Source organism: Nelusetta ayraudi, unplaced genomic scaffold (genome assembly GCF_046127955.1).
Source record: "Nelusetta ayraudi isolate G7.1 ecotype Tasmania unplaced genomic scaffold, CSIRO-AGI_Nayr_v1 ptg000128l, whole genome shotgun sequence".
Classification (NCBI taxonomy): domain Eukaryota; kingdom Metazoa; phylum Chordata; class Actinopteri; order Tetraodontiformes; family Monacanthidae; genus Nelusetta; species Nelusetta ayraudi.
Genome location: NW_027466178.1, coordinates 1 through 27,500, shown reverse-complemented (window position 1 = coordinate 27,500; position 27,500 = coordinate 1). Strand labels below are relative to the sequence as shown.

Sequence of the window (27,500 nt, the reverse complement as noted above, 5' to 3'; positions counted from 1 at the left end):
TGTGTAAAAAAAAAAGAAAGAAGAGAAAATGCTTTATCTCTAAGCTGAAGAAGTAACAGGGTTATATTGAAGGAATGCACGGAGGAAGATATGACCGCCGGCGTGCAAATCACTCCACCATCAGGCAAATTACGGATGATTTTTTTTCCCTTTCTCTCTCCCTCTCTCTCTCTGTCTCTCTCTCTCTCGCCACCGGTGACCCTCGGAAAAAGTCGGGCTGCGCCGCCGCAGACCGCCTCCAAATTACTACTCGGGATCGTCTGTTGCCAAGTAGCGGGGCTTTTTTGCTATTTTAATAGTATATGTAGGTGTCTGTTTACTCATGTTGTATTCATAATTCCGCCCCCTGCAGGGCATCCGTGTCCACCGAGTGCCCTTGAACATGGCATGAGTAGTCTTTCCTGCGCTCCCACTGAACGCAGGCCTGAAAGACGGCTACACGCGCTTCCGCACAGTTGGATAAAACAAACCTTAACCGCACAACTCAACCTCACCAAAGAACTCGGCTCCTTTCAAAGATGTTCAGAAGTGCGTGTGTGTGTGTGTGCGCACGCGCATTTTTAGAATTTTTTTTTCCCCCCTGCTCCTCTCCTCCTCCGCCTCCTCCCTCCCTTCCTCTGCTTTTTTTCTCTCCCTGGGTAAAACAAACGCATCATTTTACAGCATTGTGTAAAAAAAAAGAAAAAAAAACAGTAAATAAATAAATAGAATCTCTCTCCCTCTCCCGTCGTGCCATTTCCGTGTATGGAAGCCGTTCCCTCCCATTGATTTTCCTCCCAGCCGGAGCTGCTTCCTTGCCGGTGTCGTCTCCTCGTGCCTTCCCTCCTTTTAACTGCGCGTTTGTCTCGTGCGGGCACAGAAGAAGTGCCAAACCGGTGCTGGGGGGAGTGGGGAGGAAGGGGGCGCTACAATCTGAACCAAAAAAAAAAAAAAAAAAAAAAAAACGATACGCTAAAGTTTGAGGGAATTCATATAATTTTTTTCCCGCATTTTAAACTGATGGCTGAAGATGTTGGCTGCACGTAGTAATTGCAGAAGATTCCGTTCACTTTGCCTCCCCCACCTCCGACTCCAACGTGGTCAGACATCCTTATTAAGAAAAGAAAAAAACAAAAAAACACATGCACTGACCGCCGACACCGTGCGTGCATCATTAATGTGCACGACTTGCCCCGGAGAGAAAATGTTTACTCTGATCCAGAGTGTCAAAGTGAGAACATCAGGGCCTGCAGCTGCATCTCGGAGAAGAAAAACACAACAGCGTGGGGAGGGAAAGGAAGAAGAAGAAGAAGAAGAAGGAGATGACGATGGAAGAAGAAGAAAGAAAGAAAGAAAGAAAGAAAGGAGCAAAGATTGAGAGTCTTGTGAGAAAAAGGCGTGGATGGGCCACGCCGGCCCGGGTCTGCGGAGCTGAAGGAGGGGAGGGGGAAAAAAAGGTGGAAACGTGCTGCAGGATTAACGAGGAGGAAGGAGAGCGATTTGTGTCGGGAACATCGCCGACATTCATAAACACCAGACGGCTGCATGGTGAAATCAAAAGGCGGTGGAGGAGCCACGTGCACGCACCCAGAGATGAAGGGGAGGATTTCACTCCCCCACCACCCTCACCTTCCCCACCTCCCCTACCACCACCTCCACCTCCACCAGCGCTCTGCTCAGCTCAGCTCAGCTCAGCTCCTGGTCCACAGTTTGTGCTCCGCCAGCCCTCTGTGATGAGCGCCGCTGTCCACTGGGGGCTACAATTAGCCCATCAAACTCATTCTGCAGCAGCCCCTCCGATCCCCCCCGCCCCACCCCTCACCCCACTCCCTCCCACCACCACCAAAGAGACAGGCAACTTGTAAGACTGGGGGAGGTAGCCTTTGATGTGCCAGGTTCTGCTGCCGTGCTCGCTCACCTCCCTCCAACCCCCCCTCGCCCCCCCCCGCCCCACTCCTCTTTTTGCTCGTATCAAGGCTGAGGAGATATAACAATTAAAGCGGCGAGCAGGCAGGCTGACGGTGCCACGTGCTCCCGGTGAGTCGTGTCCTCGGCGGTGGCGGGCTGGAGGAGTGGCGGCGGCGGCTCGCTAAACGGGGGCTGCCCCTCGCCGTTAGCACACACGTCGCTCCAGTCCGGAGACAGGGAGCGTTTAGAGGGAGCCGGAAAAGTCCCGGGCTGCGATTGGTCGGCTCCTGGAGCGGCTTTTTCAAGGGGCGCCGCGTTCAGGTCAGGACTCAACTGACTGGCCGACGGAAACAGGGTGTGATGGTCGCTCTTAGGGGCTGACAGATCAGATTTGGGGTTTTAACGCAGTGACTTTGGACATTTGAACCTCAGCGCATATCAACAGGAGGGTTTGTGTCTTTCTTTTGTTCAGACGAGAGTTCTGTTTCCGCCTTCCTCAGAAGTGTGACTCGTCTTTTTCGGCTGATGTTATGGAGGCGTGACCCACCTGTCAGATTGGACAGGTTGGTCCGTCGGCCTCTCCAGGGCGCAGCTCCAGGTGTGAGAGGGTGAGATGCAGGCTCCTTCGCCCCGGATCATCGTCCCCCGGCCCCGTCTCCTAATCTCAATGGCATGGACCGACCAATCAAATATGACAGGTGGGTCACTCCTCCATAACATCAGCTGATAGAGACGAGTCACACACGGCACCAAGTGTCGCTTCCGAGGAAGGCGGAGGCTCCGCCGAAACACGTCAAGGTAGGACAATCAGAACCTTTGTCTAAACAAATGAAAGACAACCGATGAAAACTGAAGACACGATGAACACAATCGAGCTACAAACAGGACGGTGTTTTCCTCGGTTTTCGCCGCGGACTTTACACCCAAAAATAGTCTTTGCACAACTTTTAGTGCAACATTTTGTTGGCACAGTTTGCAAGCCGCACATCGCCTGACAATTACAAGTCATTGTAATCAATGATTCTCACTGAAATCTCATCAGATCCGCTCAGACACAAATTAGTCCTTAATTTGTTTGCAGGTTGTGAGTCGTCTTATTTCCAACTTGTGCTCATCAAAATAAGAAAAATCTTTGTTTTAAGGGGTGCCTGTGTATCATCACCGTGCACAAATAAAAGCAACAAGGCTGCATTCATCCAGAACAAACAGCCAATCAGATGACTCCACAGCCCACAGAAACCAGGGAGAGTCCGGAAGCACAGCTGGACAAACTCTGGCCCAGCCAAGCCGCCGTCTGACGTGGTGGAGGAGTCGGTTCCACTTCCTGTCTGAGCACCTGTGCAGGTAATTACACCACTGCCCTGACAGGCGGCAGGGAGGGAAAGGCGCTCAGCCGCTCAGAGCAGCAACTAAAACACTGATTTGCAAGCAAACAGAAGACAAAGCACCCCACTAGTCTGCGCGCACACACACACACACACACTCACACACACGTGTGAAACACAGGCCACACACAGAGGAATGCAGAGGAAGTGCAACTTGTCGAGGAGGAGCACGGCGACCCGACCCTGCAGCTGCTCGGCCTCTGGTGAGCCACAATTCACTGTCTGTGGCAGGAGGACGTGCACACGTTGAACAGGTGCACGCACACGCACACGCACGCGCGCACACACACACACACACACATTCACACATTCACACACACCACGTGGAGCATGAGAAGTGCTCCGGACCCAGAACCACCCTTCAGAACCTTCAGAACCCTACACCCAGGAAGTTTGACTGCAGAGCTCTAGCTGCACGACGACCTCATGTAGCAACATACTACCAGCTAGGAGTTGCACACACAGACACACAACTGCCAGGCGTCTAAAGCTTTCTGTGACCAACTTCCACCAATGGAGCCACGGTTGACAACAGACAAAGACACTATGAAGGAGGAGCGGCTAACTTTGAGAAACTTTCGTGTTTCTCAAAGTTAGAAGCAAATACGTCCAATGAGACAGCAGCAAAAAACAAACAAACAAAATAAATTTAAAATTGTCTTTGCCGTTGACATGATGCCAAAACAGACACAACTTGGCTGTAAGTTAAGCAACCAGAAAAAATATTAATATCATTATTATTCATAATAATAATAATAATAATAATAAAATAATAATAATAATAATAATAATAATAACAACATGACGACTGTCCATCGCGTTTCTTTTGCAGCTGCAGCGGCGTCATCGTGAGCACGTCAGGACCTGCACAGCGACAGCTCGTCGTCAAGAGGCGAGCGAGATCAAAATCTGGTAAAACCGCTCGGCCCAAACGGAAGCAGCGAAGCCACGATTCAGGAGAGCAGGAGGGTTTGTTTGTTTGTTTGTTTGTTTATTTGATTTTTTTATTTTTTTAGGTCGCCTCTTGGTGGAGCTTTTTCCCTTCATTTTCACCCAAAGAGAGGGAGAGAAAAAAAATGTCACGGATTCCGCCAAACGCCACCGGGAATCAAGCGAGCTATTCAAGCCGGCAGCTGATTTAGGCACAGCTCGCTACACACCAATCAGAGGGCGCAGCCGCCGCCGCCACCCCCTCCTCCCCCCTCCTCCCCCCACCCCCACCCCCACCCCCTCCCCCTCGCCAGCCAGCCACTCACTCACCCGTCTGCTGCCGTTTCGACGCGAGATGGAGACAGCGCCAAAAGTTCCAATTAAAATATCCGTTTGTGATGCTGTCTGTGCAGAGAGGGAGGAAAGGAGGGAGGGAGGGAAGAGGGAGGGGGAGGGCAGAGGAGGAAAACAGGAGCAGCCTTTTCCTTTTGGACGGCGCAGGAGAAAATAAAACAAAAGCTGCCAGAAGTCGGCCGACGGGGCCGCAGCGATGCTGGAGGGTTTTTCTGTCGACACCAAACTAAATAAGCGCTCACGGGCGACAGACGCCGAGACAGACGGAGCGCGTGCGTGCCTGCGTGCACGCACGTGTGTGTGTGTGTGTGTGCATGGATGTCTTGTTACGGAGGAAGTGAGCATGTTGCAGATAAGAAGGGCGCCGCCGTTCAAAGGCAGCGGCGGGCCAGCAGAGAGCTGCCGGGCCGCCTCGCCGTCCCTTAATGAGCCTGGAGAGGGAGGAAGTGGTGCCGCGTTCGGGCCTCGCAAAACACCTCGAACCACCCCCACCCCCCCACCCCCCCGCCCCCACCCTGTCTGTCCATCTCCCTGCCCCCCCCCCCAACAGGCCTCCTCCTTAAGTCACAATCTGCTGGCACGTGGCTGTCAGCCGCCGCCGCTCTGGCCGCCGCCACTGCTCGTCTCACTGCGGCAGGATGTTAACAAGACAAATGAGTGAATAAATACACAAATAATGTGTTTAGGTAACGTTAATAATGCATGAAGTGGGAAGCTGCTGCTTCCTGACAGAGGCAACGCAGCTCCAGATTCTTCTCCACTCCGGCTGCTTGACAGCCTTGTTTACTCTTTTCCCAGCATGCAATTCTCTGCATCATTCTCTTGCGGTGGGGTAGGGGGAGGAGGGAAGGGAGGGACAAAACAGTTTGGACTTTTCTCTCCCGTTGAAAAAAAAAAAAAAAAACTCTAAAATTGAAGCCGCCGTCTTCACGCGGCGACGCTGACGTCGCTTCATCTCCTCCAGGAGCCGCTGGCCTCGTTTCCCCCGCAGCAACGCGGCTGATTGCAGGGACGCCATGACGAGGATTCACTTCAATTAGGGGCTAAACTTGCAACCTGCGCAGGTGTGCGCTCGCAGTCAAGATGCAGCAGAACTAGCTGGAAAAAAAAAACACAGCGGCAGGAGCAAATAGAAGGGAGAAAGGAAAACAAAACTAGCTGCCCGGGTGGGAAAATAAGTTGCGTATCAAAATTCCTGTGCAAGGGCCGGGACGAAAGCGCGGCCCAGTGCTCAGACACCGCTGACTGCACAGACTAACAGACAGAGTGTGCGAGGGGAAGAAAAGATAACAAAAAAAATAACAAGAACATCAAAACGGAGCCAAACAAATCCACCTAAAGTTCAGGTGGGTCTGTGGCGGAACTGGCGAGAAAAACAAAATCAAATAAATTGGGGGGGGAGATTTGTCTCTTCTGGCTGCTTCGCCAAGCCCAAAAACACTGACTGGTTTTTTTCTTCTTCAGTTTTTTGTTTTTTTTTCTAAAAGGAAGGTGTTGGAGGAAGATGCCGAGTGACTCCAGCAGCTACCTGCTGTTCAGCCCCTCCAGGGGGCGGAGCTAAAAGAGTCAATTCAAGGCACACACTCACACAAAGTGTCAAATTTTGCACTGTGACAGTTTATTCATCCAGAACTGCAAATTGTCCTTGTGGGAATTCGCTGAGGATTTCTGCTCTCCCTCCACCATCACACCCCCCCCTCCCTCCCTCCCTCCCTCTCTCTCTTCCTCCTCTCCCTCCTTCCAGCCTGGAATCCTTCTCCATCGCTCTCCATCACAAGCTGCCAGCTCATGCAGCCCATCACTCCAATCCAAGGTCGTTCACCAGGCAGCTCACGTTGGACCTCACGGTTCGCAACCAATCAGGTCAAATCACTTCATCCAGCGTGTGGTAGATTTTCAAAGCGCCTCTCCGCCTTTGACTCCCCAACACTTTCCTGACAAACATGACGTCTCCTGGTTGAGGAGTCGAACTTCAACTTCAACTGGAACCAAGTGGGATCGACAGCGTCCAAGTTGCCGACTTTGAGCAGGCACCTTCAAGAGGTCGTCGCAGACACTCTGTCCCACTAAACCAACTACGAACAGTGGAAAGCAGTGGGAAATTTGTAGGGGTTTAAGCATAAGGACAAGTCAAAACAGCAGAAATGAGTTAAACAACAACAAAGGCAGAGCAAGACTTGGGAAGAGACGAGAGCTACATTTAAACTGGACACGTAGGAAGTTCCAACTAGCGACACTTCAGACTGCTGCTGTTTGAAGCAACATCACAAATGAAAAAAAAGAAGGCCAAAAACAAAAATCCTGATCTCCTGATCAAACAAATTACGTTTTCCAAAACCCTTCAGCCTGGAAGGAGTTTTCCGAGAGCTCTGCTGACAGTCACCTAAAATAAAAAATGGTTGTCTGAAATCTCCAAACCGCGACTGAAAAAAAAGCTATATTTAAAATACATATATACACATATATACTCGCAGACTGTACGTGTGGCCCAGGCTAAGAGACGAGCCTCTCCTCCTCCGGCCTTGTTCTGGCTAAAAACAGGCAGATTTCTACACAACGTGATTGTCCTCCTGCGGTCGCAACCTCGAGAGCAAAAAAGAGACGCTGTGTGTGTGTGGATCACAGTCTGCGGCTTTAAACATACATCTGCAACCGCGCCCTGGCCACTTGTAGAATGATCTGGAGAGTGGGGCGGGGTGGGGGGGGGGAGATTATGCGCCTGTGACACACGCTGCTCCGTCGCACAACAACTCTGCCGAGAGCCGGGAAGCGAGCGGTTGACAGCTCGGCGGCGCCCCCCTGAGACCTGCGCTTAATCACTCGAACCCGTTTCTCAGAGTTCACCTTCAAACTTCCTGGAAGGAGGAGAAACTCTTTCTTTCTTCTTTCCGAGGCATAACAAAGAGTGTTAGCAGGAGTAATAGTAATAATATGTGTTTAATCCCACTCGGCTGTGCGCTGGTAGCGGGGGGCGGGGGGCGGGGGGCGGACGGCTGTTTATTACTGGCTGTCGGGGTGTCACGTGACGGGGGGTTGGGAGGGGGGGTGGCGGGGGGTAGAAAAGTCGAAAGGAAGGAAAGAAAGAATGGGGGGGGTAGCTGAGCTGATGTCCTGGCACTTCCTCACCCTCACCCTCCCCCTCCCCTCCACCCCTCAGTATTTCCTCCTCTTCCTTGTTGGCTGCCTCCCACCCGGGGCCACTCACCGACTGCTGCTGAGGGGAATAAAACAAGGTCACCACGGATCGCCTTACTGCAGCCGGCCTCCCTACGATTGCCTGACACCCCCCCACCCTCCCCTCCCTCTTACCTCCTCTCCACATTTGCCCCCCCACCCCAGCAGCACCTCTCGCTCAAAATCTCATTCCATCACTCGGGCCAAATCCACCTCATCGCGCCCCCCCCCCCCACACACACACACACACACATACACACACACACACACACACACACACCCTCCCCCTCTCTCACACACACACATCTCATTACCTCCATACCTCCCTCCTCCACCCCCGCCCGCCCCTTCCTGTGCCCTCAGCCCAGTGCTAATTGGTAAATCTGTTGAACCATGCCAGCCCCAACAATGAGACACCTGGAGTTCTGTCAAAACAAGTTTCCCTGTGAAACGGCCTCCCGTGTTAATACAGTAGCGCCGGGAGCTGCCCGACTCTGCTGTCACTCACCAGGCTGCAGCCCGGGCTGCTATCTGGGCCCACTTTTTATCAGAGAGGAGTGCGGTGGCGGTGGCGGTGGCGGCGGCAGCGGCGGGCACAGCGTCCGCCTGTCGGGAGCCACGCCGTCGTAAAAGGGCGTCATTTATCAATAATCGCAGCTAAACTTTGGTCCTGCTTCTTATCGGCTGGATCCTCGACGTGGGTGAAGTTTTGTTTTGTTTTGTTTGCACCTTTTCCGGGCCTGCGATCCAGATGGTGGTGATGGTGGAGGGAGGGTTAAAGGAGTTCAAGTCGCAGAAGTGCAAACACGAGAATTCAAGACGGCGGGCGGCCGCCCGTCACCCAAGACTGCAGTCACGCCCTGGACGCCGGCGAGATACTGTAGGTGCGCTGGAGCAGACAAAGGGTGTGTTTGTCAGGCACACATGCCAAAAGATGGGCACACCCAGCAGTGATGTGCCAGACCTCGTCCAACAAGTTCTTGCAAGGACGTTCGGATAAAGAGAACACAAAAAAAAAACTGAAAAACACAGTGGGAGGAGACACAGGCGGCCGTGGCACCGTCACCTGAACCTTCCTGTTCCTCCTCTCGCTCTCTCTCTTCCTCTCTTTGTGTCCCTCTCCCTCGCTCTTGTTCCAGACTCCTGATCGGCAGCGACTCAGAGTTCACAGACACAAACCTGCGACTCAACAGTCAAGAGTTGATGCAGCCTGGAGGAGATTCAGAAGTCGAGACAAAGACGTCGTTCTCGGGCCCGTCAACACAGGAGAGGCTGAGGCTGACCTTTGACCTCTAACTGTCACTGAAAGAGCTCATGTTTTTCAAGATGTTTTTGGTTTTTTTTGGTTTTTTTACAAAAAAGTGTAAGAAACTAAATGTTTGATGTAAATCTGATGTTTGCAGTCGAGGGTCACATGTTGTGAAAATCATCAACAGCTTTTCAAGGAAGTTCACAGCACAGTGCCGCGAACATAAAACAAAAAAACAATCATCATAATCAGATGTGAGACCGATTTTTTCAAATGTGCTGTGACTTTGAAGGCGAAGAAGTTTGACGACGTTTAGGACGAAAGTGAAGCAAAAAGTTGTGACAGCTGCACATCAGGAGACGGACGGAAAGGCAGGAAAGGAGCACAGGGCACTTGAGCAGTTAGCATAGTAGCAGCAGCGCTAAGGAGAACATCACACCATCACCAACATCACCACCACCATCATCATCACCACCATTGGTTTTTGTGTTCACAGAGAAATCAGTGCTTCTGATGGGTTCAATCAACCAAGCAGGAAAGTTTAGAATTCAAAAGGTCAAAGGTCAATTCAAAAGGTCTCTCACCAAAGGAAATTGGTGAAGGCTCAGATCTGACTGTCCGGGGAAATCCCAGCAGAAAGGCCCCTGAAAGGCAAAGACGGACGATCCCAAGTCAAACAATTAGAAAATCGTCTCTCATGTCTGTCCTGCTGCTTCTCTTCACACACACACACACACACACACACACACACACACACACACACACACACACACACACACACACACACACACACACACACACACACACACACACACACACACAGCAGAGCAGGGTTTATTCAGAAGCGCGGCGCTCTCAGCGGAACATAATTCATCTCCCGGCTTTTCAGTTATTTAAACGACCGCCTGCTCTCCTCCGGCTCCTCCGGCTCCTTCCTCCTCCTGGGTGCGATGTTCGCCTTCGTTATCGGCTGGTTTTTACACGGGAAGATGAGAGAAACGCCGGCTGGGCCCTGGTTAAACTCTGCCGACGAGCCGGGTGGAAACACGGTTCTGCTCTGGTTTAACACCGCCGATGTCTTGCAGGGCCTGAAAATCGGCGCCGCCGCGGTGGGTAACAATCCCACCACGCTCAGCCTCGTCTCCCAGCCTCCGTCTGCAACCGGCGGAGCCCAGTCGTTGATCCAGCAATTGATTTCTTTCGTCCTACGCTGGTAAGTAGTTGTGCAGTTGTGCGACTTTTCCAAACACGCGAGAGGCGGAAACGGCAACAGAGGCTCCAGTTTTGCAGCGGCGGTGCTGTGTAAATTAGCGTCTCCACTGGGACACACTTGCGGTTGTGCTTGACCCCCCCGAGGCCACGCAGATAACTTCTGATCACAGCGAGACGGCGGGGAACACTGCGGCGGTTTGTTCAGGGAAGAAAAACATACACAACACACACACACACGCTTATTTTTCTTTTCTTTTTTTTTACAATTATGTACTATCTTTGAAAATATGCACGTCCAACAGAGTCACACGTTTCCATCGGGAGTGGTGGGGGGTTCACAGTTCACAGGGGGTTATTCAACGGTCAAATAGTGCAACAGAGAGAGAGAGACAGAGAGAGAGAGAGAGAGGTGGGGTGGGGGGCAAATAAACAAAGACAACGTGAGTTCCAGCGCACAGACAAACACTCGGGGAGGAAGAAAACAAACCGCTGTTGAACCTCCACACAAGCATCTCACTGACGGACGGACGGACGGACGGACGGACGGAGAGGCTCGCCGACCTTCTAGGGGTCGTCCTCCTACAAAGCGCCACAGACAGAGGACGGTCTTTGAGGAGGAAGCGGCCGAGCTCCCCGACGGCCTGACGCCACGTCTGGACGGCCGGCAGGAGTTTTTGGCCCCGACTGATGATGTCATCGCTGGCCCCCCTTGAACAGCACGTCTTGTCTGGAGGAGACGGCGGGGGGGCTGGGGGCTGATGGGCACAATGGTCTTTGTCCCGACGACGGGGTGAAAAGTTAAACTGGGCCACGCGGTGGCGTGTCGTCAAGATCGACATAGCGGAGATTCAACTGTGCGGCTATTAGGAGACGTATAAAAAAAACAAACTATTTGTGATCACGAGGCGGCGATGTCTGAGCAGGGGGTTTTTGATTTAATTTTTTTTTTTTTTACTATTAACAGGGATCCAAGCGACCACGGCGGTAAACAGATGGAGAGATATGAGCGTCTCTCCCGCAGCAAAAGGTTAGAAAGTGAACGGAGGCAACAGGAAGGAGGCCTGAGAGCAAGGAAGGAAAGAGCAGTTGAAGGTCGGCGTGAGAGGGACGTCTGGAGGGGTGAAGCCTCCCTGTGGGGGGGTGGGAGGTGGAGGAGGCGGAGGACCCACCAGGTCGCTCATTAACAGGCCGACCGGGCAGGCAGGCAGGAGTCCAGCAGTCCCGGGTAATTGTCGGGCCGGCCAGGTTCAGTCGTCTGCGGCGGGGTTTTCATCTCAAAGCTCCTCAAAGTTCACAGTTGAGTGACTGGTGCGGCTGAACTGCGCACGTCTCGTCAGCAGGTGGCGATCTTGGCGACGGAGCGGCGTAATACATATCGTAGAAGAAGAAGAAGAAGAAGAAGAAGAAGAAGGAGCAGCGGCAGCAGCGAGAACAGTGGAGGAAGTGAGCCGCCGTCGCCCTGGTAACACCACTTGGCAAGAGGATGATATCACGCTGAAGGTTTGAGATATTTTTATCTAGATATAGATTTTTTTATTCTCCCCCGAAAATCATTGGAAATGTAGTCGAGTGGTCAGGGGAAAAAAAAAAAAAGGAAAAACAGAACTTGGTCACGTGATATCACAACTTATCTCAAGATATTTTTCCAACGTGATTCTCGGCATTGCGCATTAAGTAAGATGGAAAGCTGGTCAGCCAATGAGGATGAAGGAACCTTTCTAACCTGGAACAAGAGTCGACCTCCTGCAAATCCTTGGCCATTTTTTTTTTTTTAAATTAGTTTAATTTTGTTGTCAGTGTGTTGTTGTGCTTCGAGCTATCTCAAGCGACAAGTTTAGCTTTTCTTTTTTCTTAATATAATTCACAAAGAGGCAGTTCCGCGCACACGTCATCCTCAGAGGAACCTTCCAAACTGAACGGTGGATAAAAACCACAAGGCTCTCGGGTCAAACGGCTCAGCTGGGATGTCCTGCGCGCCTTGAACACACCAAAGAAAAAAGAAAAAAAAAGGGCCCAGATTCCATCAATTCCTCCACACTAATTACCATACACTCGCAGCAGCCAGCGCTCCCTCTCCTCGTCCCCGAGCCCATGCTTCACTACCCCTGACACACACACAAGTCGCGCACAAACACACATGCACAATAACACAATGAGGCGCAGTTGGGAAATGGTTAACACTCCAGCCGTCCCCTGCTGCCAGTGAAAGCCTCAGCAAACAATGGAGACATTGTTCGGGCAGGACTCGGCTCTAGACGAAAGCTGTGCGTGTGTGTGCGCGCGTGCGTGCGCCTGCACGTGAATGTCAGGGAAGAACTTTTTTTTTTTTGTGCGTACGTGCCCTTTACGATTTCACGTTTCTGCCCCAATTCCCCCCAAAAGAGTCAGATTAAGACGTGTGCTTCAATAAGACTGTTTCATTTTTTTCAACATCTGACTGTCTGGGGAAATCATCACTCTGGTGCTGCTGCTGCTGCTTTTTTTTCTTTTTGGGAGTTGCCAAGCCAAAACAGACAAACAAAAAAAAAAAAATGTCTGGTCACACGACTGACAGATGAGCCAAATGATGGCGCGATGTTACCGAAAATAATCCTGGACTCCTGCCGGCCGGCTGCCGCGTCATCAGCACGAACCTTAGCGGCCTTTTTGTCTAGTGGCGGTGGTGCGAGACGGTTAGAGAGCGAGTGACAGAGAGAGAGAGAGAGAGAGAGAGAGAGAGAGAGGGAGGGAGGGAGGGAGGGAAAAAAAGCCACTTCCTGAAGTTGTCCAGCGTCTTCGGGCTGTTTCCTGCCACTCAGTGTGAGCAAGAGGAAGTCGCATTAAAAACTGCAGCCGACACGTTGAGGGCCGTTTGTGATTCTTCCCTCGGGAGCCATAACAATAATAATAGTAATAATAATAACAATAATAATATTGATGATTAAAAAGTTCCTGCACTGCCGAGCTCCCGCAAAAAACGCACATCAGTAACTGGTGCGATAAATATTGAATAACTTTCAGCCAATGGCGTAAAAGTTCAGGGCCGGCGGGTTTCGGAGGCTGCCCGCGGCGGCCGGCTGCTTCAAACGACCGCCGCCGCGGCCACACGGCGAGGCCATGGCGGGGTCACCGCCCCCTTTTTCTTCTCCTCCCGCCGTCCGGCTCGCCACCAGCGAGGCCGTCCGTCCGTCCGTCCGTCCGTCTTTATCAGCAGCTCTTCTCTATCTCTCCTCCAATCGACCGCCGACCTCCTCCATTGTGGATGTAACCATCTAGAGCAGGCATATGCAAACTACGGCCCGGGGGCCATATGCGGCCCGTTCAGCTTTTTAATCCGGCCCGCCAGACTTAAAGAAATTCTATTAATAGTAAGCAAGTCATAAAGTAGCTGTATTTCATCCATGTTTTCAGTGTTTTAAGAGTCATTTCAATAAAGAGTTCAATACCATGGGTCTTCAAAGGCACGGTTTGCTGTAACTTTGCATTTGTTCATTTTCAATGGACATTAAAGCAACTTGTTTTCTACATATCCCATGATGTTTTTTTTCTTCCTCACCAAAACACTGCATCCATCTGCTGCTGCTCCAGCCCCTCTGTCACATTTTAGAACCCATTGTGGCCCCCTAGTCAAAAGGTTCGCCCACCCTGCCCCCACCCCAGTCTAGAGGGTGTGTGTGTGTGTGTGTGCACTCAGGCATCATCGTTATCTCCCGCCGGACGCTCTCTTATCACCGCAGATGAAGCACAGTGGGAGGTCAAGAGGTCAGAGGTCAAGGTGCTCAGAGAGCTTCTTTTACACAAAAGAAAAAGCAGCTAGCAGTACGATGCAGCTCAATTCTGTTGATAAAGGAACTTTGTTTTTCCGCACTGTCCGAATAAATGACAGTCGGCCGGTTTGATTGACAGCGGCGGTGGGAGGAGCCGAGGGCTCGACCTTTGGTGTGATGCAAAGCGGCGAAACGTCGACTCCCACCACGCGTGGGAGAAGAAAAAAAAAAATGAGTTCTATAGTCTGATTAATCCCTCTAAATTTCACAGTGCAATACGCCTTCTCACCATTAGAGGTTACTAAATCTCGCATGCTGGGCCTTTAAACTAAGATTTGAAAATAGATTCAGAGGGATTAAAAATCTGGCAGACACAAAAAGCCCAAAAATAATGTTTTTAATGTAAAGCACTGTCGATAGTAACCACTCTGTAGACGCAAAAAAATAGTTCAAGAGCGTTAAATCATCTCTCATTAAATCTATTCTGACACTTAAGCTTTAGTTTCATCTTTTGCTTTGTGTTGCCTCCGTTTGATTCGCCGTTATTGATCACCAGTTGTTGTTGCTGTTGTTGGTTGCAGTCGCTCCGCCGTCTCACTAACAACTTGAGCCTTTTTCTTCCATCTGGCCGCATGTTTCAAGTTTACAGTTTTCACCCTAGAGCCACTTTTTGTTTTGTGTGTTTTCTGTTTTTTGTGAGTTTTTTTTTTTTTTCTTCTTCTTCTTCTTTGGTTATGAGTTGAGTTGCTGACGCTGCTTGTTTGTTCTGGGCCTGTTGGTACTAGTAGCCCGACCGTTTGCCTCGCATCTCCCTGCGTCTGCAAAATAACAAACCAGTTGGGAGTCGTATCGACCGGAGAGAAACAAAAAGAAAACAAACCCTTTTATTAAAACTATTCATTTTAGCTCCAAAAATATGTTGTCTTAAGAAGCGAGCGTCCCACTCGCATCACTTTCCCCCCCTCAGACCAGGAAGTGATTTATTCATCACGGGTTCAGGGTGACGCCAGGTGCTGAGTATTTACAGCCACATGACTCACCGCAAGCATTTACCTGCAGCCGCCGCAGCTCGCAGCCGCTTTAATGACTTGACAGGAAGTCTTCTTCAGCGTCTCCAAAAATATCGGCGCAAGAAAGAGGCCCCTGAACTCCTCGGGGTAAAAATAACGCACGGCGGCGCCGCAGGAGGGAAGATAAGCAGGGTCTGACTGGGCCGGGGGTTTTATTTTCTCACCAGCTTCTCGCTTCTCTTTGTCTCAAAACACAACATTTGACAAGGTTTCGGTTTCAAGTGCACGCAGATGGAAACTCCTGCTATTTTAAGAGCCGCTTAACTGGAACGGGCAAAATACCAAGAAGGCCTCGGCTCCCCCGCCGCGCCTAGTGACGACCCCCCCACCCCCCGCTCGCTTTATTACGCCGCCGTAAAAGCAACTGAGGTGATAAAATAGAAAAATGTGTCTTGACAGTGCAATCCAAAACACAACCAAACAAACAGACAAAAAAAAAAAAACCTGACGGTCACTACTGTGCTTTGTTAGCGGCAGCGCCATGGCGACTGTACGCTGCGGCCGCCGCAACACACAGAAGCAGGTCAGCGGTGTATTATTAGCGCCGGCAGTGAACTGCAATACCACAGGAGCCACTGTTTACACAAGTAAACAAACACGGATGGCTTCTCCCTCCAAAATTGTTACACACACGCACACAGAGTTTTTGTTGGGTTTTTTTTCGCCTTTCCTTTCGCATTTTTACAACAATATGCAGCGGATGTGCCACTCAAAAAACTAAAATAAAAAAGCAGAGCGCAGCGCCAGCAGCCAGCCTGGGGGGGGCGCCGGCGATCACCTCGCTAATTCCGCCCAATTCTCCTCCACTCTCATTGATTTTCCTGGCTCGCTCGCCCTGCGACCACACATGCACACCTCCTTATCTTCAGCCTTTCCGCTGACCTCTGGAAAACTTTACGCCTTCGGCTAGCGGCGAAGTTCACGCTCAGCCGCCGACTCCGGCGCTCCGCCGTCCTCCTGGATATCGACATGCCCGGGGTTGTGTTGTGTTGTGTTGTGCAGTGTTGTTGTGTGCTCACTGCCCGTGCCCCCTATCGCTGTCCAGCCAGCCGGCCGGCCAGCTCTCCTGCCAGACTTCTCCTCCTCCGACGCCACACACAGGCTAATCAATGTTGAAGCGACGCCCACACTTCCTCTCACGTATGTCAGCCGCCGAGCATTTGCACTCATTCTCATAGAAGGAAAAAAAAAAAAAAAAAGGTTGTTGACATGTGACCGCTTCTTCCATAACGATCCGGTCCGAAGCTCAGCTGAGACTTGTTGCTCTTTTTTTTTTTTCCTCTTGTCTGGATTTAAAGAGCAACTCACACAGCCGTAAAACAAACAACCGTTTGTTTTGTTTTTTTGCTTTGTTTTCCCCCAAATTCAGATTACTTTTGTTTCTTTGTCTGTTTGATTTTTTACTTACAACGATGTGTGCCGGTGACGGGGACCTGGCATCTTTAAGTGCTTGTCTACTTTGAAGACCTCCTGGTTGAACATCTAGCAGGGGCCATTTCATCTGTAGGTACTGAATGGCAGAAAGGAAACAGAATGGAAAGAAAGAAAACAAAACATGTTAACAATGCAGAAATCAAAAAATCGAAACAACAACAAACAGGACGGTAAAACAGACAAACAAATCGTAATTAAAAAAAAAAGTGAAGGAGAGACGACGTTCCCGCCGACCCCCCGCCCCCACCAGAACTCCCCCTCCCCACCTCCCGACAGGTAAGTTGGTGTGGACAATTAAAAAAAAAATACAACAACAAAATAAAGAAAATAAAAACACACAGAGAAAAGCAAAGGAAGGAAACATCTTGAGGCGGATGGTGGATGGGATGAGGATGGCCTGCAGCATGCATCTCAAGCAGAGGAGAGAGCACACATGAAATATTGAAGCCAAGTGACACCAGAAAAAAAAAAAAAAACTAACAAAAAAAACTTTATTCTCACTGCACAAAGTAGCCGACAGATGTTCTCCAGATATATATATATGTTTTTTTTTCGCAAAAAAGTTTGGATGCGGGGCAGGGCAGAGGTGGGGCTGGGGTGGGGTGTGGGGGGCGGGGTTAGTCAGCTTTAAAATGATGACCTCATGTCGGAAATGTGACTGCAGCCGAGGCTTTTTATTGGACGCCGTAAAGAGACTTGTGGCTCGGCGTCTCACCGCGTTTCTCCCTGGGATAAATCTACCCCCCCCCCCCTTTCTCTCTCCCTCTCTCCCCGTCTCTCTCGGCCATAAATGATTGACTCGGCCTCGATCACACGTCTCATTTTCACACCCTGTTCTTTTTTTCCCCTTCACACACACACACACACACACACACACACACACACACACACACACACACACACACACACACACACACACACACACACACACACAGTATTATATAAGCAGATAGACTGGTCATCATGAGACACGTTTGTCACGTTCCAAAAAAAAAAAAAAAAAAAAAAAAAGGGGAAAAACATTTCCCGATTTGGGGACATGTTCCGTACCGGCTGTTCTATCGTGCAGTGCCGAGCGTTCAGACGAACGCATCCAAATCAAAATGAAAGTTTTGATTGAAGATAAAAAGTTTATATTCGGAAGCGTTCGAGGCCTTCCGAGAAGTGTCGGAAAAGGAGGCCTTCGGATGTTGCCCCCCTCCCCACCCCACCTCTCTGCTACGTCGCAGCGTGACTAGAGTCAGACTCGCTACGGCGCTAGTTCACGGCAGCTGTTTGGGATTCCGCGGTCCGCCGAGCGGCTACAGCCAGCAGAGAATTATGACAAGAAGGAAAAGCGGCTAAGTGAGAGCAGCTGTAGACGGAGCGAAAGCCACGGGAGGGGGAGAAAAAAAAAGGAAGGAAAAAAAAAAAAACGGCGGCGGGAGGCGCAGTAAACTTCGTGCGGGCCCGAGTCGCTGGTTTCCTGTGCTGCGACAGCGCCGCTGGAGGCCGAACATCGGCTCGTCTTTCTGACTTTTTTTTTTTTTTTTAGATAAGTGAGCGGCTGCGCGAACGTCCGCTAGCCTCAAATTTACTGTGACTGCACACCAATAATATGGACGCCCGTAAAAAAGGGGGAGTCGATGTCGTTACATTGTTTCCCTCCGCACGAGGGATCAGTTTGTTCCTGCAGGCGAAGCAACGCAGTTACATTGTTAAAATAAAATGGGGGGGGGGAAACAAATGAAGCGCTTTCCGAAGGAAATTTGTAATAAAAAGGAGAGAGGGGGGATTTGGGGGGGGGAGAGAGAGAGGGCTAAATCAGAAACACACATTGAATAAAAAAGAAAAAGAAAAAAGGTTTCTCACACACGCACACAAAGAAACACAAAATACACAAACACAAAAATCAATAAACTTTATTTGTACACTGCTAAATCACAACCAAACGCGTTTCGAAGCGTTTTATTAACACGAAAACCGCAACTCTGGCGGTCGGAAAGGTTTTGGAAAACAGGAGGAGAGAGGAAAGCGAAAAAAACAAACTTTGTTGTCAATGAGATGAATTGTAAAGTTTTTCCATCTGGTTCAAACAGGTGAACCGGATTTGACTTTCAGTGTCAGGCAGCAACGTTTTCTTCCATCGCTACCTCACCACCACTGCCGGCCCGGAAGACAAGGACGATCAGACTTTGGAACAAGGAAGGCAAAAGTTTGGGAAATGTAGATTTTTTTTTTTTTGTTTGGTTTTGTTGTTTGTTTTAATGGAAGCTAGGATGCATAATTCAGTGGGCAGCTCAGGCAGCCGAGCTGCGGCAGGTACACCGGCTGCAGCCATCAGCCCAGGAGGGTGACCGGCCGCTTGTTTGTATGCATGCATGCCTGTGTCTGTGTGTTTGTGTGTGTGTTTGTGTGTGTGTGTGTGTGCGCGCGTGCGTGCGTGCGTGCGTGCGTGTCAGTGAGGCAGCAGGAAAGTGAGTGTGTCGCGACCCTTCCTGAGACACTATCTAAATCAGCGGTAATTAGCCGAGAGTTCACTGCAGGGGGCCTGCCAGCGGTGGGCGCTGGAGGGAGTTATTGACTCCGTGTCCTCAGCCTCAGACCCTCCATGGAAGAACACACACACACACACACACACACACACACACACACACACACACACACACACACACACACACACACACACACACACACACACACACACACACACACACACACACACTTTTCTTCCTGGTCTACCAGTCATTTATGATCGCAGGTTGGTTTCTATGGCAGAGAAGTCGGGGTTTGTTTCTGCCTGTTTGTCGGAGGAGGAGTGGAAAAAAAAAAAGAAAAAAACAGAAGCTTGTAAAAACTGCGAGGAGGTTTTTTTTATGGACCCCCCGCACAGGGTATTAATTGCAGCGGCGGGGGAGGTGCGGGGGGCGCTCTCGCCCGTGAGGTAACGCAAGACGGCAGGGTGCACGCAATTTGGAAGGGGCTGTAGGGGTGGAGGAGTGTGTTGGGCGCGGGGGGGGTGTCGGGCCCTGGGAAAAACTCCTGCGCGTCGTCGCTCGCGAGTCCGCAAATATTCCCGACGCAGCTGCAGCTCGACGAGGGGTCAGGCTGGAGTGGGGAGGGGCTGTGGGGGGGCATGAAGGTGACACCCCCCCCCCCCCCCCCCCACGACAAGCCACGCTACACCCCCCCTCCCCTGAGTGTGTCGTTGGGCCGGTCCGGGTAGGCGAGGCGTGCCCTGACAAGTGGCTCCACTTCAGCCGCTGCAAATGTTCTCAGGCCTCCGAGTCGCTGCTGCTGCTGCTGCTGCTGCAGCTTTTACAAGCGTGCCAAGGAAAACGCAGGCCTGGCGAGCGCCGGCTGCAGTCCCGCCCACCCGCCAGCTCACTCACTCACTCGCTCCCCTTCTCCTTTCCTTTCCTTTTTTTGCCTCTTCCTTTCCACTCCCTCCTTCTCTTCCCTCCTCCCTCCCTCTCTCTTGCCCGGCTAACGGACGCAGCGGCCGAGCCCGGGCGGGCCGTGACCTCTGACCTCTCTCTGCTGCTCCGGGCCCCGCCCCTTGTCACCCCGTCCACAACCTGAAAACTCTCCCGCTATGAGGGGCCCCCCGGGTAACTCAAGAGCCATTCCAATGTGACAAATTGCTCCGGGAGTTTCAGGATAACTCTCTCTCTCTCTCTCTCTCTCACCAGCACACACACACACACACACACACACACACACACACACACACACACACACACACACACACACACACACACACACACCCGCCACCGCCCCCTCCAAGCAGTGGCTGTGCTCCGGCTCTGGTTAGTGCAGCAGACGGTTTCTCCTTCTCCCCTCTTCCTTTCAGACCCCCAGCCCCCCCCCCAACCTCCCTCCCTCCCTCGCTCGCTCGCTCGCTCGCCCGCTCACTCGGCCTCACAATGGGAGCTGAATGACTCAATTGTCTCTGATGAAGTGAAAGACAAGGGAGTCCTCTAAATCCTTACAGAGGGATGAACTCGCTCTGGCTGTCCCCCTTCGGGTTTTTTTTTTTGTCGTCGTTTTTTTTTTCCCTCCTCCCTCTCTTGCCCCTCCCCCCCCGAACACCCCGTCCTCCGCTGCTTTCCCAAGCACCAGGCTGGTGGGGGAGGCGGTGGGAGGTGTTTACAAGGGCGATGATCATTTTCTACTATTGATCATTCTGTCCAATTGTTTTTTTCCGTCTCCAAATTGACCGTTTAGCCAATAAAAGGGCCAAACAAACCCAGCAGGAGCCGAGCAGGAGATTCGTCCGAGGACTCAGCGGCAACGTTTGGTGCATTTTCTTTTTCCTTTCCTATACATAATCACACATAATAGCACTCAAGAGTCTGATATTTACATATATATGTACAGTATATACATATACATAAATATATACATATATATCATTGCTATTATTACTAATATTATCATTACTATCATTATTATTATTATTATTATTACTGTTGTTAGCATTCACTTGTGCCAGCCAGTGCTTGTCAACTGACCTGTTGCCGTGATTATTTGAGAAAATATCACAATAGCAATAATGCTCATTTAGGTTCTGCAAATTCTGAATCAGTCCAACTGCTGCGTCTGTTGAACTGATGCATTTATAAAACAAACAAACAGGTCTGAGCAGTCCTGGTCTGAGAGCAGCGTTCCTATTGGCCGGTGCCAGCTGACCTACGGGAATATCTTGTTTATTGGCACTCAATCATGTCTCGGAAAGAAGTTTTTTTGGGGTTTTTTTTTTAGTCCATCTTTTTAAGATAGCTTGTGACATTTTGTGAAGCGCTCACCCTCTCACGTCTCCACCACTCCTTCACTTCCACTAGCGCCGCCGCCACTGCCGCTAATCTTCACAAACTAAAGGTGCTGAAGCAATTTGGCCAGGAAAAAAAATGCCCATTCAAGACTTTGAAGCCCCCGAAAATACCAAAAAAAAAACACTTCTTCCTTCCACAGTCCATCAAACATTAACGGCACATGAACACGCAATATTGACCAACCAGGAGGGCGGCGGCGTGGAGCCCGCCTGATAAATGTTTCAGTGCCGCCGGCAGACGAGGGAAGAAAGTTGTGCAGCTCCTTCCTGGGCAACAACCAACATGAGGCCCTCCGCCACTGCACCACTTGATGTGTTCATCACTGGAGGCCTGTGTGTGTCCTGTGTGTGTCCTGTGTGTGTCCTGTGTGTGGCCTGTGTGTGGCCTGTGTGTGGCCTGTGTGTGTCCTGTGTGTGGCCTGTGTGTGGCGGGCGCCACCTCGCAGCTTGTTTCATTTTGTCTTGGACGGAGAGCAGAGGAGCTCCGCACCATCAGACGCACGGCGCCGCCAACATGGCCCCGAAACCCGGCCGACTGTCCAGAGCCGGGGAGTGTGTGTGTGTGTGTGTGTGTGTGTGTGTGTGTGGTGGGGTGGGGTGGGGGGGGTGAGGACCGCCGTCAAGCATCCGAGCCATGTGCGCCACGTGGAGAAGGCGCGCACACACACACACACACACACACACACACAGTGACTGACGGACTGGCTGCTGCTAGCAGCTTGGCCTCAGCATATGGACGCTGGCTGCTGCTCCACAGATCTTCCCTCCCATCTGTGGCCGCAACATGTGTGACATGAAGATAACACATGGACATTTATGATGGACACACACACACACACACACACACACACACACACACACACACACACACACACACACACACACACACACTCCTGTTGACATACTTTACACGCTCACTCGCTCATTCACACCTGAACGACGACAACGACGACAACAACAACATTTGAAACATCCTCCAGTTGGAACGAAGCAGCAGCATCATCCCTGCTGGGCGGGGGAGGGGGTTGGTGGGTGGTGGTGGTGGTGGGGGGGGCAGAGATGATGGGATTGACAGCTTGCAGATTACACCAATCAGAGCGAGGCTATAAAGAGGCTTTATTTAAGGCTAAAATGATCAAGGCTAGTCAGGGGAGCCCGTTCAGAAGCTCCGCAAGTAAACTGCGCCGGGCTTAAAAGATTATCGCGTCCAGTTTGACTGCAGCGTTATCCTGTTCTAACGGGACGGGCGGGGATGGATGGCGGCCGAGCGTGTTGTCTCGATCTGCCGCCGATAAAGCGGCGAGGGCTCACGCTCGCGACAAGCGACAAACAAACAAGCGCCGCTTTGCACGGACTTAATTTGCAGACGGGACGACGATCCTCCCTGATTAGTTTCGGGGGCGGCGGGGGATGAAAAACAGAGGCAGCCGTTCATCATGTACCCTGGGTGTTTGTTTTCCGTCTTTGGAGAAGAAAACAAAAAAGACTGGAACAAAGAGGACGGAGGCGGTGCGAGAAATTCCTTGACAAATTGGGAGAAAGTTCAGCAGCGCAAGAGGTCCGATCACAGCTGCTTTGGTCCGGCTAATGCACATTTTATGAGTAAATATTAAAGGAGAAAACACACACACACACACACACACACACGCACACACACATACACGCACACACACATACACGCACACACCCCACCTGCTCAGATAGCCAGAGGCATTTTGCAACCAGGAAAAATAAAAGTGGGATGTGGGAAGGCCTGGGGTTTGAGTGCCCTGGGGCAGGAAGAGGCTCCACTGGGCCCATATTTACTCCGAAGCCAGAACCGCTTGGGGGTTCTGCTGGCCCTGGCAGCAGCACTGGTGGGGCCGCCGCCCTGATCCAAAACTCCCCTCCTCACCTCACCTCACTCGCTCCCCCCCCAACCGCTGCCAACAATCTCCATTTCAAATTCCCTTTTCCTCGCTCCGTCTTGCAGATAAACCCTGAGCCGACGCTCAACAAGCCCGCGACCTTCTTTCTCTCTTCTTCACCCAGCCCAGTCTCCAGAATCGGCCATTGTTCACAATATCTCCTTTCAATACAAAAAAAACCCCCAGGGTCTAACTGCTGAGTCTTTGCTCCATTTGTGTGTGCGTGTGTGTCCGCGCACGGTTTTTATGCTCACGCCTGTGAACACACACACACACACACACACACACACACACACACACACACACACACACACACACACACACACACACACACACACACACACACACACACACACACACACACACACACACACAGGCCTCTTCTGCAAGCTCGCCTCTTTCTCCGCCAGATAAATATTTCTCTGCCGCTTTGACGCTGTTTGCTTAGCAATTGTGAGCAAATGTGCTGTTCAAACACGGGCAGATTGACTGGAAAGTTTCAAAGGATTGTTGTGCAACGCGCTGGCGACACCTTTTTTTCCCCCCCCTCACCAACAACATTGGGCCATCTTGAAGAAAGTGTGCGAGGGTGACGAGAAGAGACGGCGGTCAGCAACACGCCGACTTCCCCTACGAGCCGCACAGAACGAGGCTCCTCTTTCTCGCTGCCCCTCCGCCGGCGTCATTAGGACCGTATCTCTCCTGGCTGCTCTATAAATATTGTGGCAGGGAGGGTGAAGGCCAGCAGGAGCTGGCTGCTCCTCCGTCAGCGCCGCTAATGAACAGGCGCTCTGGCACCTCAAGCCTCCGTCAGGCCTCGGCGGCACCACGCCGCACTTTCCGCCAGCTTCCTCCTCCTCCTGCAGCTGCAGCAGCAGCAGCAGCAGCAGCAGCAGCAGCAACAGCTACAGCTACTCTGCCTCGCTGACCCTTCCCCACGTTCACTATGTGCTCAGACACAAGTGAAACCGGAGTAAATGAGTTTCAGCCTCCTGGAATGATGTTAGTGCTTCAATTACTTCCTGAAGGCTGGATACTTGAAGACTTTGATGCATTTGTAGCACTCAGCGAAATGTCGCGATCCCATTGGATACTGCAAAATCAATCATCTTTAGACGCCAAACTCCAATACATCCCACACAGTAGTGTTGTAGTCAAGGCCGCACCAACTGAGACCGACCCAGCCCTACGTTTCCTCGCAGCGGACGACCAAAAAAAATCTCTCCCTCCCCCGGTCACCAGCTGCACATCCTCGCACACGCGCACGAACCGCACACGTTCGATCCGCGCGCTCACCACCGCACAATTCAATTAGCCCCTCTGCTCATTAGCGGCCGTCGCGGGAGGCCCCGTCCCTCCCCTCTCCTCCCCTCCTCGTGGGAGGGAGGTCGATGGTCGGAGAGGACAAAGATCAGGCCGGGCGCACACTGACCTACTTAGCGGCTACGCGAGGGTGTGCGTGCACGTCTGGAGGCCCGAAGGTGGGCAGGCGGAGACCCCTGACGCAAGGTGGGGGGAGTCGGGGGAGGGCAACAACTCAGATGTGCCCTTCATGCCCTTACCTGCGTTTGCAGGGGCAGCAGCCCAGGTCGGGCGTGCGTGCGTGCGTGCGTGCGTGCGTGCGTGCGTGCGTGCGTGTGGTGGGAGGGGGCTGGAGTTGAAAAGGTGAACAACAGCTGAGCTCAGCTGAAGGGGAGGAGAGGGAGAGAGAGAGAGAGAGAGAGAGTGTGAACTTTCAGCCTTCACCAACATCTTCCAATATACTGGAAAGCACCATCACACAGCGCCGCCTACGCCCGTTCATCAATGAGACGGTACGGTGGTAAAAGGCATCGGAGACACACACACACACACACACACACACACACACACACACACACACACACACACACACACACACACACACACACACACACACACACACACACACACACACACACACGCAAAAGGCAACAAAAGACAATTAATCTTCACGCAGGCGTCGTTCAGAAACCAACAAGCTCTTGGTGTGTTTTCAGCCTCTTCCACCTTGAAGCGCTTCACCCTCCATATTCATGAGGCCTGCTCCCTCACCCTCTCCTCACCCCTCCCCTCACCCCCTGCCTCCTTCATCATAGCTCAAGAATCTGGTCTGGGATTTTCAAGTCTTTCCACAAAAAAATCTGAGAGGAGATGGTTTCAGGTTATGAATTTTGAAGAAGAAGAAGAAGAAGAAGAAGAGGAGAAAAAAAGAAGAAAAACAGAAAAATATCCGGGATCATTTGACAGCTTTAAGCTATAATCTATTTAAGGGTTCAATTAGCTTCAACCCTAACTTGCCTGTTTGCTGTTCTGAGTGCCGTGTTTGCAAGAAACATCTTGCGTTGGTGGACTAGAAGAAAGACGGATAGAAAGAAAGAAAGGCAGAAAGAAAGAAAAACAAAAATCCCCATCCAGGCGCTGGTGTGCGTGCACGCTCACTGTCGGCTCCGGCCGCTCTGCACAGTGGCGTAATGAATAAATAAGTAACAAGGTCTGGGTTATTGCACCTCATTAAAATGGGAGACGCTTCCATGACAATGAGGCCCGAGGACGGTCAAGGCCACTCCTCCACCACCTGACCACACGCCCCCTCGCACTCCACCCCGGATTAACACCACACCTCCCCCTCCCCCCTACACCCCCCTCCACCAGGAGCATCTGCAACTTTTTATTCCCCCTTTTTTTCCCTGACACAGCAACGCACATGCACGCAAACCTGCCTGCCTGTCGTGCACGCTCTCTTGGTTAATTACCACTTATCTCAATCACGCGGCTGTAAGAGCTGCTGCTGCCACTGCCACTGCTGCCGCTGCTGCCTCCCACCCCCCACCCCCAGCGCAACACAAACACACGCCAATTATTGATGAATCTTTAATACGGCGTTTTACAAAGTCTACATCGCATTTCCTGCCGCCGCTGAGCAGGTGATTGCTCCTGCCGCGGAAGAGCGAACAGGAAAAAAAAAAAAAAAGAGGAGAAAACAGCCTCGACGTCGGGAAAATAAGGCGTCGGGCATAAAGACGGATTTATAATAAATGATCCCACCCAACGTGATGCAGGTGCCTGGTTGAAAGGCAAGTGGCCGTTGAGAGGAGACAGCAGGTCTGTGTGTGTTTGCGTCTTCTGCTTGCATCTGCAGCTATTTCTGTGTAAGAAAAAAAAACAAAAAAAAAACAGAAACAGCGCGCGCGCGCGCACACACACACACACACACACACACACACACACACACACACAGACAAAAAAAATAGAAAAAAAGGGAAGAAAAAAAATCCCACACTGCGATAACGTGTCAATAATGAGCCGAGGCCATCTATTGATCAGCTTAATTTTGCATCTATTAGCTGGGGAGCGGCTTGCTCCGGGGGCGAGGGAAGCCGGGCGCTAACACGCACCGACAGGCTGGATGGAGATCATTACAACTGATGTTCACACACACGCTGTGATTGACATGGAGATAAGGCAGGGGAGAGCCCGGGCCTCGCACGCCTCCCCGCACACTAAGATAATGATACACCAAACGTGTGCTGCTGCTGCTGCTGCTGCTGCTGCTGCTGGGTGTGTGTGTGTGTGTGTGTGTGTGTGTGTGTGTGTGTGTGTGTGTGTGTGTGTGTGTGTGCGCACGCGCAGTGTAGAGCGTCTATCTAGAAAGAGTTAGAGCAGAGGCTGGGGGTAGGAGGGTGCAGCAGAAGAGGGGTGAAAAAAAGAGGAGTAGAAAAGCAGGCCACACGCCTTTGCTAATTGGCACAGTCAGACAGGGAAGCTCATAAAGGGGAAAGAGACATTTAAAGGAGCACCTCGGCTCTCTGCATCGCCGCCTTATCCAGTCTGCATCATTTCAAAAATAATAAAACACCGTCCGCTGGAGCGCGGCAGGCAGGAGGAGCCTGGCTTTGACCCCGCCCCCACCCCCCACACCAGAAAATAGACGGCTTCATCCTGCAACTTCCTCCTCCCGTCGAGGAGTCTCTGTCCAAAACCCAATTTGTTAAGAAAAAGCTGTTTGTTGCCATGACATTTTTTCACTTTTGCCCCTTTTTGCAGGCTGCAAGAAAATAAGCGAGACAGGCAGAGCTGCTTCTCTCTCTCTCTCTAGCTGCGTTTCCATTACAGTTGTTTGCAAAATAAAAACGATATTACTAAAATGTCGACAAAGCGATTTGCAGGCGTTTCCATTGAATGGTGTGAAGCGCATGAGCCGTAATTCTCGTAAGAAATCTCGTCCTGCGAGATGCATGACAGTTACGTTTGCTTTTATTTGTTTACGTTTGTTTGCTGTCCACAATGGTTGCTATATTTTTCTCTTTGATAACTTGTA

General features: G+C 51.3%; 1 protein-coding gene across 15 annotated transcripts in view; it reads right to left on the bottom strand.

Moving 5' to 3' along the window:
- The window catches only part of tcf7l2 (transcription factor 7 like 2), a 63,290-nt gene extending 46,731 nt beyond the window's left edge, over positions 1 to 16,559 (bottom strand). For 14 of the 15 annotated variants that reach the window (XM_076050636.1, XM_076050637.1, XM_076050646.1 and 11 more), the window contains exons 1-2: positions 16,416 to 16,535; positions 9,564 to 9,623 (exon numbers count right to left, since the gene is read on the bottom strand). In XM_076050636.1, coding sequence (XP_075906751.1) covers positions 9,564 to 9,623; positions 16,416 to 16,508 — 153 coding nt within the window. In that variant the 5' untranslated portion in view covers positions 16,509 to 16,535. Of the gene's footprint in view, positions 1 to 9,563; positions 9,624 to 16,415 lie in introns of all 15 variants that reach the window. The other variant, XM_076050648.1, reaches the window with a different exon arrangement.
- Between the last annotated feature and the right edge of the window lie 10,941 nt (positions 16,560 to 27,500).